The sequence below is a fragment of the Hippopotamus amphibius genome, chromosome 15, assembly GCF_030028045.1.
Source record: "Hippopotamus amphibius kiboko isolate mHipAmp2 chromosome 15, mHipAmp2.hap2, whole genome shotgun sequence".
NCBI classification, from domain to species: Eukaryota; Metazoa; Chordata; class Mammalia; order Artiodactyla; family Hippopotamidae; genus Hippopotamus; species Hippopotamus amphibius.
Window position 1 is genome coordinate 41,260,088 of NC_080200.1, and position 14,098 is coordinate 41,274,185.

The window sequence follows — 14,098 nt, forward strand, 5'->3', positions numbered from 1 at the left end:
TTTAAAGTATGTAAGAAAAAGTATGATGCACTGACTAATTTCTAAAATGTTATTATATTGCATTTGATTTTGGAATGGCATGTTCTGTAAATTATAAAGTTTTTATTGTACATTATATCAAAAGTTGATCAATATTTATTTTTGCCATTTTTTTTTTCGTTTTGGAAATTGATATATAATTGGAGTAGAGATAGAATCACTGCCTTCTTGACAGGATGCCATGATCTTTTGAAATCGTGCATTGCATGTATTTAAAATAAAATTTATAACAAAATAATAATAAAGCATAAGAGAAACTTTCAGGCTATTATTTATAAGCATTTCTTCTTGAATAACCTATTAAAGGCATGAATAGAACTTATTCCTAATTAGTGAAAAGCATAATTGGATATTCCCATCCTTGAATTTTCTCTGTTTAATGATGATCTTTGAAGATCTAAAGACAAGCTATATGCAAGATGCTATGTCAGAATTCTGACAAAATGATACAATGTATAGATCTAGTAAAAATTATCTCTAGGTGAATTTTATAGAACCCTTATGTTCTTTATTAACTTGTATATCAACATTAGAGCTATTTTCATTCATCCTGTCATTAGTTGTGTTCACTTGTGTATAATTCAAATAAATTATGCCTAATAACAACTATTTCAAGCCCCATAAGAGTTAAAAACTACCATTTTGTCTGGGATGAATCATCTGAGTGACTGAGTCATAAGCAGGTACCTTGATCTTTGCTAACCAGTGGCACATACTCTCTCGACACATATTTCTCAGCTGTCAAATTCTGTTACAAAGGGAAAAAATGCTTTATATCATTTTTATTGATTAATATAAAATTAAAGTGGAAACAGACCCCACGTACCTTTAAAGATAGGAGGTCCCTGCAACATCATTGAAAATCCCTGGTGGAGGAAGGGATGTGTCCACAAAACAATGAGGACAGATAACTGATAGGTTCCTTCCAGTTCTAAAATTGCTCATTCCTTCATTTATACATTATACACACAGGTAAGGTGCATACGTATATACACATCAGATGGACTAACTAACTAAATTACCAGTCGGAAGTTTCTAGAGGAAGAGATGGAGTTTTCTCTCACATTGGGTGGCCATGATGGTGAAGCTCTTAGGGTGTTTCCAGGGATTAAATAGTCCTGAAAGATATTTACTAATCTAGAAATGAGAATTAACTCCACTTGGCCAAAAAAGGTAAAAGCAACAAAAAGAGGTGGGATTTCGGAAAGTTAGTGCACAGTCTCTGGTGTCAGACCCAGGCTTGAATGTCAGTCCCCTTTCCTTGCTGCCCAGGCATGCCCACTTTATGTAAGTGTGTTAGGTCAGTTTACTCACCTGTAAAATGCGTTTAATAATAGTACTAAGTGTGTAGAGTTGTTTTGAGGAACATATGAAATAATGGTATATAAAGTGTCTAGGGTAGTACTTGAACAAAGTAAGTTTTCCACACATTTATATATCTAGTAAGGCAGTTTAAATGAATTTTTTGATGGATTTTTTTTCTTTCAGGTTTCTGAGGAGAACTCTTATTTGCTAAGTGAAAATTTACCAAGTGTCAGAATTGCAGTCCAGCTGTCTACTAACCAGAATTTTCTAGGTGCTACATCAGTAGGGTAAGTCAGTGACAAGGAAACAGATGTTGTTCTTTCATCCTTGCTTTCTTTTATCATTATAACCATATATGGGAAAAGTTTTCTGACACTGTACAGATAAATTGCCAAGATCTCTGTTTGAAAGGCGCTTTTATAAATATACAAGTTTAAAATGCTTTTTAAAATATCTCTAATATTTAAATATTATCCTATGGATATTGGATCATTTCCATTGTCTCATTGACTTGGGTACGACATACTAAATTTTTATTTAGTTAGGCACTAATTATCGGCTACTAGATTAGCCTTTCCTCCCCTTTCCCTGGCATTCTTTCTTTCCCCTCTTTTAAATTATTTCCAGCATTATTATTTATTAACATAGGCTGGATAGACAACAAAGAAAGCAATACAAATATGCGAAATGAAAGTTAATATTCACTAGCATCACCAGTGATGAGGGCATGTTTGATCTGAGAGAAGATTACAACTAGCCGTGGACATTACTGGACTCATGACTAGGGTCCACACAGGTACCTCAGCACTTACTTAACTGTGCCCTGGGCATGCAATAGGGATCCCGGAGCACATCTGCCAACAGATAGAGGGCTGCATGTGTTTGAGTTTCTCACTATGCAAAACACTTAAAACACTAAAAAAAAGTTTCTGGGAGGGAAAAATCAAATTAAACCACAGCACAATCAAGTATAACTGAGAAGATAGATTAGCTCTGCTTTGCTTCTGAGACCTTGGATCGCTAAAAGCATTGGCCAGTTGGGGAAGAGGAGAGTGGAGATTGGAGACTGGAGAGTCAGTGCTGGAAAAGCAAAAAGATAAGGGCTGGGCGCCTCCCTGTTGATCACACAGCCTGTTTGGACTGGTCTCGGCCAGTGCTGTAACAGCTGTCAATATTTTGAATAGCATCCCTGGAAGTACCTATCTCAATTTTTCCTTAATTTTTCATTAACTTCAGATAAACAAAAGTTAGCAGATGTTTTTATGCTTTATATAAATCTATTAAATTATCTGATTATTTCATGTGCTAAGGTTTAAAATGGCTATATCCATTGCTACTATATTTAAAATAGCAAATGCTTATTTCTTTTCCTTAGATGTCAACCAAATGAAGATAAATATTCTTTTAAAAGCTGCAGTTCTGATTTCGTTTTTGGAGAAAACATGGTAGAAAGAGTTTTGGTAAGATTTTGGCAAATGTTTCTATTACTATATAGAGAGCTGTCACTTCAAATTTCTGAAGGCAAATTAATTAAAACAATGTTAAACGGGAGCATACTTTTTAACTCCCGAGTTCAAAGGCACATTTCCTATGTTGAACTGGAAAGGTTCTCCCGGGAAGCAAGTTCTAAGTTGTTAAAATAATAGACAAGAACCCACAGAGGAAGGGAAGTGTATAATTATAACATTATTACTGATAAGAAATATTAAACACTTCTTTGACTTGCACTAAACCAAAGGTACCCAAGGAAATCCCAGAATTGTCTGCAATAGTTAGATAAGCTCAATTGGTCATGATATTTTAATAGTTTTTCAATACCATTTTTTATAATAAGGTGCATTTAAAACCACTTGCCAAATTTTTCTCATTAACCACAACCGTCCCCTTCAAGCTTTTACACTGAAAAGCATTATTATAAACTTTTTTTTTGCTAGCTGTAAGAGGAAAATCACAGTCTTTTACTTGCCTAGCGGAATGTACTTGCCAAGTGGAACCCCTGACTATTAATACCATCATCCTTAATTAATACTGAGCATCCTCCCGCCTGAGGTCATTGCTGCTCTGCCCTCCATAGGGCATGTTTCTAAAACAGAGCGTGACCCACAGTGGGGAATTATACAGCTGAGTGGAAGCTGTGGGGCAAATGTGCCCATGGTTTTATCTGGTCCAACACATCTTTATACCCTTTCCACTTTCATCCAGACCAGAAGCTTGGCCGAGGTAAGATAAGGAAGCTAGCTTGTCTTAAGGCTGTTAGTTACATGAAGCATCCCACGTAGGATGTACAGATTTTAGAACGTGTGCAAGGGCTCAGAATAACAAAAGGACCAATTCATGAGACCTGTTTATTCCAAGATTTTAAGGGCTTTCCCAAATCAGTCACTTTTAAGATCTAGCTTATTCTACACCTGCCTCAGGCTTAACCCCAATTCCAAGAGAAGTATCACAGTTTCTCAGCTCCGAGGCACTCTTCTGTCACTCCCAAGACAAAGGTCAGCTCCAGTGATCCTAGAGCTGTTGACCCACACCTTTGGATCTGAACCAGAATGGACCAACTTCCAGAGTGAAGTTCCAGGCAATATATTTAGGCACATTTATTCTAGATTAGTCATAGCTTCTGTACGATGACACAGACACAAATCAAATACTCTTCAGACCTCATGGGATCAACTTTAACATTCAACTCATCTAGCAGACATGGATTCTGTTCATATGATATTTAAAGCATTGGCACTGGTCTCAAGTTTGGGGGCATATTACAATCATCTGGTGAGCCTTCAGAGGACTTCTTAGGTCTGGCCATCTCCCCAAACCAATTAGACCAGGATCTCCGTGGGTGAGGCCAGGTGTAAGGTGATTTGGATATATAGCCAGGAGCGAAAACCACCTGGGTAAGTGGTTATGCAAAGCTAAAGACCTTGTTCTCTAGAGACGTTTATAGTTTAGAAAGGGGGGAGAGGGAGATACCTATACAAATGAACTACAGTGGGAATTACAGATTTGGTGTGAGGAGGTAGGTACCTGTGTGTATTTCCTTCAAGTCTGACTTACAAAGGAACCTAAGCTTCCTGTCTCCCTAAGTTGATAACATGCTAGGATAGCAGGAGCTATAGAGATCACCTGTGTTTGTCCTCTAGTTAATTCTGTACTCCTGTGGCCGTGTGATCTGGGGGCCAGGATGCCCTCCTGATTTGTTTGCTGACCATGGGCTTTTAGAGTGAATCATTAAACTTTCTGTGCTTTAGTTTCTGTTTTCTTAAAATAGAAATAATTACACCCATCTTTACCAATTTTAACAGATTATCTTGATGTCCAGTTAAATAATGTGAAAGAATCTTGAGTTTGTAAGGGAAAAGAAATAAACCTAAGTTCTGAAGTATCATCCAATTCTCCCTGTTCTGCAGGGGCCTCTACGGGGGCTGTACGGCGGGTTATAAATGGCATGGCAATTACTCCATCTATTTTTCACACAGGCATTGGTTAAAACACATGTGTGAAACCTCAGGTATGCAGACCTAAAAGTGATTGTTAGCAAAAATTGTCTTAGAGGAAAAGTTAGGATTCTCTCTGTAATGATGATCTGAGACAGCTAGTGGATTCTTTGGACAACTTTTTAATTTTTTAAATGAACTGGATAGAAAGAGTGGATTGTTGGGAATACTGAAATACTTAAGAGGTAACAACAGTTTCACCTCCTTCTAGCCATCAGGTTAGTATGGTGCTAGCATGGAATAGCTGCTACCTCCTTTTGGGTCTTGAAAACGTTTCCCATTGTCCCTGGAACTAGATGCCACCTGAAGTAGGCTGGTGGTAACTAGATGGTTTCCTGAGATCAGAACCAAGGTCTTCTAATAATGGGGAGGAATTCTCTGTTCAGCACAAAAGGATCCCCAAACAAAAACAGAGCTGTTGGGTCTGTTTGCCATGTTGAGACAGAAGAACAAAAGTATCTCTTGGCTTACTGCAAATATACAGGGATAAAATTAAGTAACACATCTTTTTCCCCCCACCTAGGGTACTCAAAAACTCACTCAGCCTCAACTCGAAAATGATTCATACATCAAGGAAAAACCATTCAAATTCACTCTAAAATTTCCTATCAACTCTCCAAACTCAAGTAAGAATTATTTCATTTGTAAAACATCTGATTCAACTAGTATATCTCCTGGTTTTCCATGTCATTTGTTTAATATTTATAAAATACAAAAACAATAGTCCAGTGTTTTAAAAATTTGGGGTGAAGTTTAAGCATGTAAATATGGTTATATGATACATAAGCTTTAATAATTTTTTGACTTAATGATATGGGGGATCATTAAAGACATCTGCCTAAACTCAAGCAGTTTGATTTTTTTTAGAAACACTGGTTATAAAAAGCTAAGGCTACATGCATTTTAATAGGGGCAAGAAAGAAATTTCACAGTAGAGATAATGGGGTGTTTTACATATTCTTTCCCCCTATTTTCTCTTAGGAACAGAATCTATTAAACATATATCCCTAATTGAATCAGCTGCTGCTTTCTCTTCTAAACCATCACCAAAATGTTTGCTGGAGAAAATTGATGTCATAACAGGGGAGGAGGCTGAACACAATGTGTTAAAGGTCTGTATATCATATATTGCTCTTCCTGGTAGTACTTACATATGTGGAATAAAGTTACTCTTATCGGAGACAGCTTTAGTTTTTGTAAAGACTGAGCTGCTTAAATAACAATGTTAGAGGCTTTCACAGATTAAGCAAATATTTTGTTGTCATATTTGTGTGTGTAATTTGCAGGAAAATGGGTGACTGGGTTTACAACATTCATATTAGTCCCTTGGAAAGGAGACAACCAAGGACCCTGTCTTAAAATAACTTTAGACCTATGTTTTATACTTTTCATGTCAGCTTTTATAATCAGTTATTGTCATGATTTAAAATTCTATTTACACTGAGTTAAAAATGCAGATGAGATGAATTGATTTCCGTTCAAGATAAAAAGTTTTTTGTTTTCCTTTAAAAGTTCCTTTTTTTAAATTGAAGTATAGTTGATTTATGATGTTGTGTTAATTTTTGCTGTACAGCAAAGTGACTCTGCTACACATATATATACATTATTTTTTATATTCTTTTCCATTATGGTTTATCTCAGAATATTGAATATAGCTCCTTGTGCTATACAGTAGGACCCTGTTGTTTATCCTAAAAGTTCTTTTAAATAAGTTTTGAATTTCAAATGAATCAAGAGTTTCACAGATATAGTATATAGTATCAAAGATAGGATTTGAATGTTGAGTGGTACAGCTATCAATCTAGGCATATAAAATATAATTACTACAACTTAATCATTTTCAACAAAGCACAGATTTCCTTTAGCCTTTTTCCAGCTGCTTTATCCCAAACTCTCTTCATGCCTATTTCCTTCCCCCTTGATCTGCTGATATATTTACTGTACAAGTGTGTCGCACAGCATAACTCTCAGATCAGATTAATCCCAGATTCAATGAAGTGAATTCACTAGGTGTGAGGCCCTGACATGCTAGGTTTTTGACAACATAGTAGTATTTGAGAACCACTGGTAAGCATTAAATTATAGTATGGTACCCTGTGGTATCACATCCTAGTTCGGATGTTGCATTTGTAAAAATTTTCAAAGCATACAAATAGTTCCATGATCCCTTAACTTTCAGATCAATTACATGATTCAAATAACATTGCTTAATTTAAAAGTTGGTATGTATAGATACATTGTTAAGCAAAAAAGCAAGATGCAAAGTATGTATGGTATTCTACCACTTATAGAAAAAATATGGGAAAATATATACATATTGGCATGCATATACATACAACTATCTCTAGAAGGATAAACAAAATATTAGCCTCAGTGATTACCTGTTTTAGGGCGTGAAAACTGGTAGATGGGGAACTGGTGGTGGTGGGGGTACTTTTTTACTTTGTACATCTTTTTGCTTTTTAATGCATGAACTATTCAAAAATTGTATTGTTTTAGAAGCTAAATAAAATTTTAAAGCTAGTTTAGAAATCATTAACAAAGGTTATTCTGGTAAAATATCAGACAGAAGTGTTATAGCATAGGAAAGAAATCACTTTGAAAAATTTTCTATATTTTGACATTTTAAAAAATTGTCCTTTAGATCAACTGCAAGCTTTTCATATTCAACAAAACAACACAGTCCTGGATTGAAAGGGGCAGAGGCGCTTTGAGACTGAATGACACAGCAAGCAGTGATTGTGGAACATTCCAGTCAAGGCTAAGTAAGGAATCATTTTGTAAAGCAAGTCCGTTTCTCAGGGAAAATTTTCCAGTATAGGTACACGTCATTTTCTGGAGTTGTGTTACGTGTCAATACATTAGACTGCTGAAAACAATATTATTTTTAATGTACTATAGGAGCTTCCTGTTTAAAGGAGGCTCTGATGTCAGACTACACAGTTCCAGTTCTGGCTCCATCACTAACTGGTGACCTTGGACAAATTACTTAATCTCCTTCTGCCCTAGTTGCATCAATTTAAAATGGAGATAATAGAAGTCCAGGACTTAGTGAGCGAGTGTGAGAATTCAGTGAGATAACGCACATAAAGCACCTGTGACTGAGCCCAGCACACACCCAAAGAACAATCTCATTTTAAAGGCGTATTGATGAATTTGTTTTTGAACTGGAACAGTTTTTCTAAAAGAGAATCTTTGCCCTATAATTTATTCTTGGCATTCTAAACATGCTGTGTGGGTTGGGATGAAAGGTCACTCCAAGTAAATAAAAGTGTGTGGTTGTTGAATCCTGCAGGCACAGTGTTGGTCAGAATGTGGTCAGCCAAACTGAAAGCCTGAGGAGGTTTCTGGCATCCAAAAGACACACTGGGCACTGTTCAGAGGCCCAAACTGAAAGTAAGCACAGGCAGAGATCTGGGCAGGGGTGGATGGGTTTACTGGTCAATACTGGGCAGTCAAAGCTTGTGGAGGAGACCACAAGCAGATCTTTGGTGAGTTTCAGATATCAAGCTCAAGAAGTGAACAGGGAATAGCATTCAGACTAAGAGCGTAGGAGCACTGGCAAACAGATTTCTGAATAACCCGACTATCATTCCCAAGGCAGGTATTAGTTGTTTCCTACTCTGGCTTAATTTCACTCCTTCCACTACTTGCCAAAAAAATGCACAAAACAACTTTTCTTTAATTGTACAGGTAATACATATCCATTACAGAAGACAAAAAATACGGGTTGACAAAAAGGAAAAAAATTAAATTACTCATAGGCCTATCTTCCTGTAGTAGCTAGCTCATACAATAAATGTATACAATACATTGAAAATAGTTGTGATACATGGTGTTTATGTTACTTTGTAACCTGATTTTTTCTTTTACATAGTATACCATGGTCACCTTGCTATATTAATAATTATCTTTCTTCAGTATCCTTAATAAGTTCATACTATCTTCAATAGCTATACCATCATTTATTTAACTAATTCCATTTTTTGAATGCTTAAAGTTTTCATTTCAGTTTTCTTCCTTGTAAACAATTCCCGGGTAAATATTCTTCAGACCATTAGGTCATCAAAGGAATTCTAAAATTTAACCATTTTTTTAATATTATAGTAAAAAAAATATAGCATTTTTAGCATTTAAGCTAAGAAAAAGTCCTCCAACATAATATAGCCACATTTGGAAATCAAATTATAATCTAGTCAATTAAATTACAATTTAGTAGTGAAAACAGAGTCTGAAAAACAACCACCAGACTTATTTGCTTTCAAAATGGCAAATTCCTCTGAAAGGCTAAGGAATCAACTGTTCCAAAGTCTGATAAATTCACCTTCCTATTTTAGTCATGCGCAATCAAGGCAGTCTGAGGCTGATTCTCAACAGTAAACTCTGGGCTCAAATGGAGATTCAAAGAGCAAACCACAGAAACTTACGGATAACAGCTACTGATTTAGAAGACTATAACATCAAAGTGTTTTTAATTCAGGTAAGTGACAAATTTCAGTGATAGAGGATATCCTACTATATTTATAGATCTCTGCAGTCACTAATGTTTTCATTTTATTACAATAACCTGTATTATTGGCAAAACCCAGCCATTTATTATGGTTGTTTACAGTCTAATATAAGACCTAAATTTTGTATGAAATTTAGAGATTAACACCATTTTAGCCAATCAGTACTGGTCTCAAGACATCTGTACTGGTGTACGCTGTCAAACCTCTACATTTTACTTTACTATTAAAATTATGTCAATCTTACTAAATTACCAGAGAGACTATTGTCAGGATTGGCTCCTACGAGGCCAGCAGAAGGCACACCCTGATGCTTACACTTTGTGCTGAAACTGAGGCTTTGAGATCACTGGAAAAGAACCAGTGAGAAATGGAAAAACACAAGCCTAGCAAGTTAAAACAACCAGTCCAATAGCAAATTCCAATTCTGGACATGAGTCAGTCTCCAAGGTAACAGGATGGGAGCACAGTTTTAACTATTCTGGCAGGAGGAATGCTTGACCTCAGATACAAGATCCAGGCCAAAGAGACAGAGCTGACGGGAATCAGCCGAGAAAAAAGGCTGGATTTCCCCCATGGGCTGAGTCTCAGAAGACTTGAGAAGACTGAGTATCCAAGCAACTCAGGTAGAAGATGACAATACAAGTAAATTGGCCTCCCTGTGATAATGAAAAAAAAAATGTTGGCAAGAACCCACTGATGAAAAACCAAAGGTTTTATTAACTACAAGTAAGTGCACTGTTAGGTATAAGTGATGTTGAGTACTAAAATCTTAGGGTAAGATGTCCAAACCCTGTTTACCATTTAGGGAGATAATACTGGATAGTCTGCTAAGCCAGATGCCCCTGTCTTTGAGTGGGTAAAGCAGCCTGCTCGAGACCAGTCTGAGATTAGACTGTGATTACATTCGATTAGATTTAACTATGACTAGATTCTGCTGCTTAATATCTGGTCCATGATGACTTTTTAAACTGTAGGATAATTTTCAGAGATTAGCAAACAAATGCAATAGAAATCACCCAAAATTCCACTCCCAGAGATGGTCACTATCAACATTTTGCTCTTACATGTATGTGTGCGTACATATATACATGTGTACCATTCTGCACATGCTGTATGACTTTTAGGCAGGTTGTTTAGCTTTCCTCAACCTGATTTTATTTATCTGCCAAGGGAAGACAATAATAATATACTTTATAAAGTGATTTGGAAGATTAAATAGCTAACATTTGATCGTGAAATACATATATGTAAACTTTTCACTTAATGAAAATGAGTGTTTTCTGTTATTAAATAGTAGTTCATTCTTCAAGAATTCTTTCACAGGTGAAAAGAATTCTGTTCAATTATGTACCATAATTTATTCCATTAATCCCACTTTGTTAAATACTTTGGTAATTTACTGTGCTCATTATTATAAAATCTGCAAGGAATTCTCTATGTACATGCATGTTAATTCTCTTAGGAAAAGGTTTTGACTTGTTTTGACACATTTATCTCCAGAAAGACTGAACCAATTTGCATTCTCATCTGCATTTTCTTACGGTACTTCCTGGAAATTGTTTTAAGCATTGCAAATTTGTTGTTCAAATAAATACATATTATTGTGTTTTTACTTACTGTTCTGGATTTCTTGAATGAAAATATCTGGATGAATCTGGCAAAATATATATATACACACACTAGTGAAAGGCATATTTAAAATTTAATGTAAAAGAGTCAAGGCAGTATTTATATTTCAATTATAAGTACTGTTTCAATATTTGTTATTACTTAACCTACTGAAGAAAAATTACACCCTTGCACATAATATAAAAAATTAAATTAGTCGAGTCAACAAATATTTACCCAACACCTACTATGTAATATCTAATACGAGAAACAAAAATATTTCATTTAATGTGTAATTTTTCCCTAAAATTAATTAAGGCAATTTAATAATATACCAATGAAAAAGTATATTTTCAAAAATTGGCATGTAGTTGGTTCAACCCTCAGTTCTTGGCTTTGAAATATTTGTTAGTTCTCTGAAGGATTAGCAAAGAGAAAAATTTTCCCAGATTTTCTTTGAAATTGTGAAAAGATACAAAAAAATGTAAGCCACCGACATGTTACCTTAAAGAGCACTGACTGTGATGACAAAAACCGAGTCCCAGCCAATCTGTCAACTGGCTTTGTAACCTTGGACAAGTTGTGTCTCTCTGAGCCATAATTTTCTCATCTGTAAAAGGAAGAGGAAACAAGTGTTTACTGAATACCTGTGCTATGTGCTTTTGCTAATACAAATGGAATAAATAACTTATAGTTTTATTATAAAGATTGAAAAAATAAAGGAATATAATAAGATCAAATGTTACACCAATGCTATTGTTACCATCATTTTTAATATTAATAGCGACTGTAAAAATAGAAAAGTATTGAAAGCAAGGACCTCTGATGTGTTTATGGCACAATATCATAGACTATTCGAATGATATCTGCTTTTCTACAGAGCTATGCAGCTTGCAGGATGTCTAAGCAAGTGATGCAAAGGAAATGAAAGTCTTTTTTCCATCTAACCCTAAAATTTCCTACGTGTAGGAAGTGTAACATAATGAAGGAAGGATGGTTGTAACAAACAAATTCAAATAGAAATTTCAAATCACAAAATTTCATTTTCTCAGTCTAAAATGCACATATTGGGACCTCATAAAATTATCTGCTTTAGAATTCAATTTGGTTCAAGATGAATTGGCTCTTTACCCTTTAGTTTCTAGGGTTAGTTACATTCTAGATTTATGCCATATAATTCCTTCCTTATTAATAGTGAAAGATTACACATCTGTAAAGTGTGGCTATTATGAAGTTACTTATATTCTTTTTTTTTTAATTAATTTATTTTATTGCCTGTGTTGGGTCTTCTTTGCTGTGTGTGTGCTTTCTTTTTCATTGTGGTGAGTGGGGGCTACTATTCATTGTGATGTGTGGGCTCCTCACTGCCGTGGCTTCTCTTGTTGTGGAGCACGGGCTCTAGGCGCATGGACTTCAGTAGTTGCAGCACATGGGCTCAATAGTTGTGGCTCACGAGCTCCAAAGCGCAGACTCAGTAGTTGTGGCGCACGGGCTTAGTTGCTCCGTAGCGTGTGGGATCTTCCTGGAGCAGGGATCGAACCCGTGTCCCCTGCATTGGCAGGTGGACTCTCAACCACTGAGCCACCTAGGAAGCCCTACTTATATTCTTAACAACTCAATTTTCCTCTTGCAGGCCAGTGCCAAAGATACAGGATGTATGTATGCAGCAATACATCACCGTCTTGTTGCTCTTCGAAGCGTCTATAAGCAGAACGATGCAAATCAGGCTGAGAGCCAGTCAGAAACAGTCCTCCAACAATTTAACTGTGATAGCTGTGATGAGGATGAGGAGGATTTCATTACTAAAACTAGATCAGGTAAAGAACTTCTCTTTTGTTAGTTCTGAGGTTTTAAAAAAGAAATCTTATTCACAACCTTTTATACGAAATAGATTTTTAAAAAGTGGAACTTGTGTGTTCAAAGTGGGCGGGGGTTGCCCTAGATGTTTGGATCTGAGGAGTGGGTTTGAAAATCACTGTCTTCTACAGGTGGCCTTCATTGGGATTTCACCAAAAGTCAGCCCTATTGCAATTGCAATACTTGCACATCATTTGCATATATGTTTCATAAAAGACCATATTTACAATGTAAAGTATTAATTGCTACACTGAAACCAACCATTTATTCACATTTCTCTTCACGTGTTCTCATTCTCCTGTTATTGGCCATAATAGGAGAAATTATAAATACTCATAATGGAGCCAGTAGGCAAATCTGGCTTGAAACACTGAAAAATCCTGTTTATTCTCTTTTTGGAATTTGCTTTATTTTCAAAACCTTCTTTACCTAGGGCAAAAAGTGCTATTTCTTTTATTACCTCAGGATTCATGAATTGAATAAGGTTTGCAGTGGAACCACTGGTTAATGGATTTTTAGGTTTTAGTGCTTGTCCTGATGAGTGAATTTAAAACTAAAATTCACCATTATTTTTGGAGAAAAACATTGTCAAGGAAATAATAAGCCCAACTTTTTTTTTATAATTAATTTTTATTGGAGTATATTTGCTTTACAATGTTGTGTTAGTTTCTACTGTACAGCAAAGTGAATCATCTATACATATACATATATCCCCTCTTTTTTGGATTTCCTTCCCGTTTAGGTCGCCACAGAGCAGTGAGTACAATTCCCTGAGCTATACAGTAGATTTTCATTAGTTATCTATTTTATACATAGTATCAATAGTGTATATATGTCAATCCCAATCTCCCAATTCATTCCACCAAGCACTCCCCCACCCCGTTTCCCCCTTTGGTGTCCATACGTTTGTTCTCTACAGCTGTGTCTCTATTTCCGCCTTGCCAATAAGATCATCGATACCATTTTCTAGATTCCACGTATATGTGTTAATATATGATATTTGTTTTTCTCTTTCTGACTTACTTCACTCTCTTTGACAATCTCTAGGTTCATCCACATCTCTACGAGTGACCCAATTTTTGTCCCTTTTTATGGCTGAGTAATTCAGCTTTGTTATACAGATGTAGCTATTCCAATAAAATCATTCAAGTATTTTCAGTAATAGTTTCATTTAGCCCTGAATTCTGCTCTACAGAGGACTGACAAACGACTTACAAAAATAGTGTTAGCAGGCATTTTCCCAATTTCTTATCATTTTAAATCTTAAAGCTATTTTAATCATACCTA

At 35.7% G+C, this 14,098-nt stretch overlaps 1 protein-coding gene and 1 long non-coding RNA gene across 2 annotated transcripts in view; one reads left to right on the forward strand and one right to left on the reverse strand.

Moving 5' to 3' along the window:
- Positions 1–14,098, forward strand: part of RANBP3L (RAN binding protein 3 like) — a 46,620-nt gene that overhangs the window by 31,442 nt on the left and 1,080 nt on the right. The window contains exons 7-13 of the mRNA XM_057708174.1: positions 1,528–1,631; positions 2,720–2,804; positions 5,359–5,461; positions 5,817–5,947; positions 7,480–7,600; positions 9,173–9,315; positions 12,588–12,771. Of these exons, the coding sequence (XP_057564157.1) occupies positions 1,528–1,631; positions 2,720–2,804; positions 5,359–5,461; positions 5,817–5,947; positions 7,480–7,600; positions 9,173–9,315; positions 12,588–12,771 (871 nt within the window). The remainder of the gene's footprint in view (positions 1–1,527; positions 1,632–2,719; positions 2,805–5,358; positions 5,462–5,816; positions 5,948–7,479; positions 7,601–9,172; positions 9,316–12,587; positions 12,772–14,098) is intronic.
- The window catches only part of LOC130836148 (uncharacterized), a 38,657-nt gene that overhangs the window by 16,407 nt on the left and 8,152 nt on the right, over positions 1–14,098 (reverse strand). Inside the window, exons 2-3 of the long non-coding RNA XR_009049129.1 lie at positions 11,459–11,564; positions 10,964–11,000 (exon numbers count right to left, since the gene is read on the reverse strand). This is a non-coding gene — a long non-coding RNA (uncharacterized LOC130836148). The remainder of the gene's footprint in view (positions 1–10,963; positions 11,001–11,458; positions 11,565–14,098) is intronic.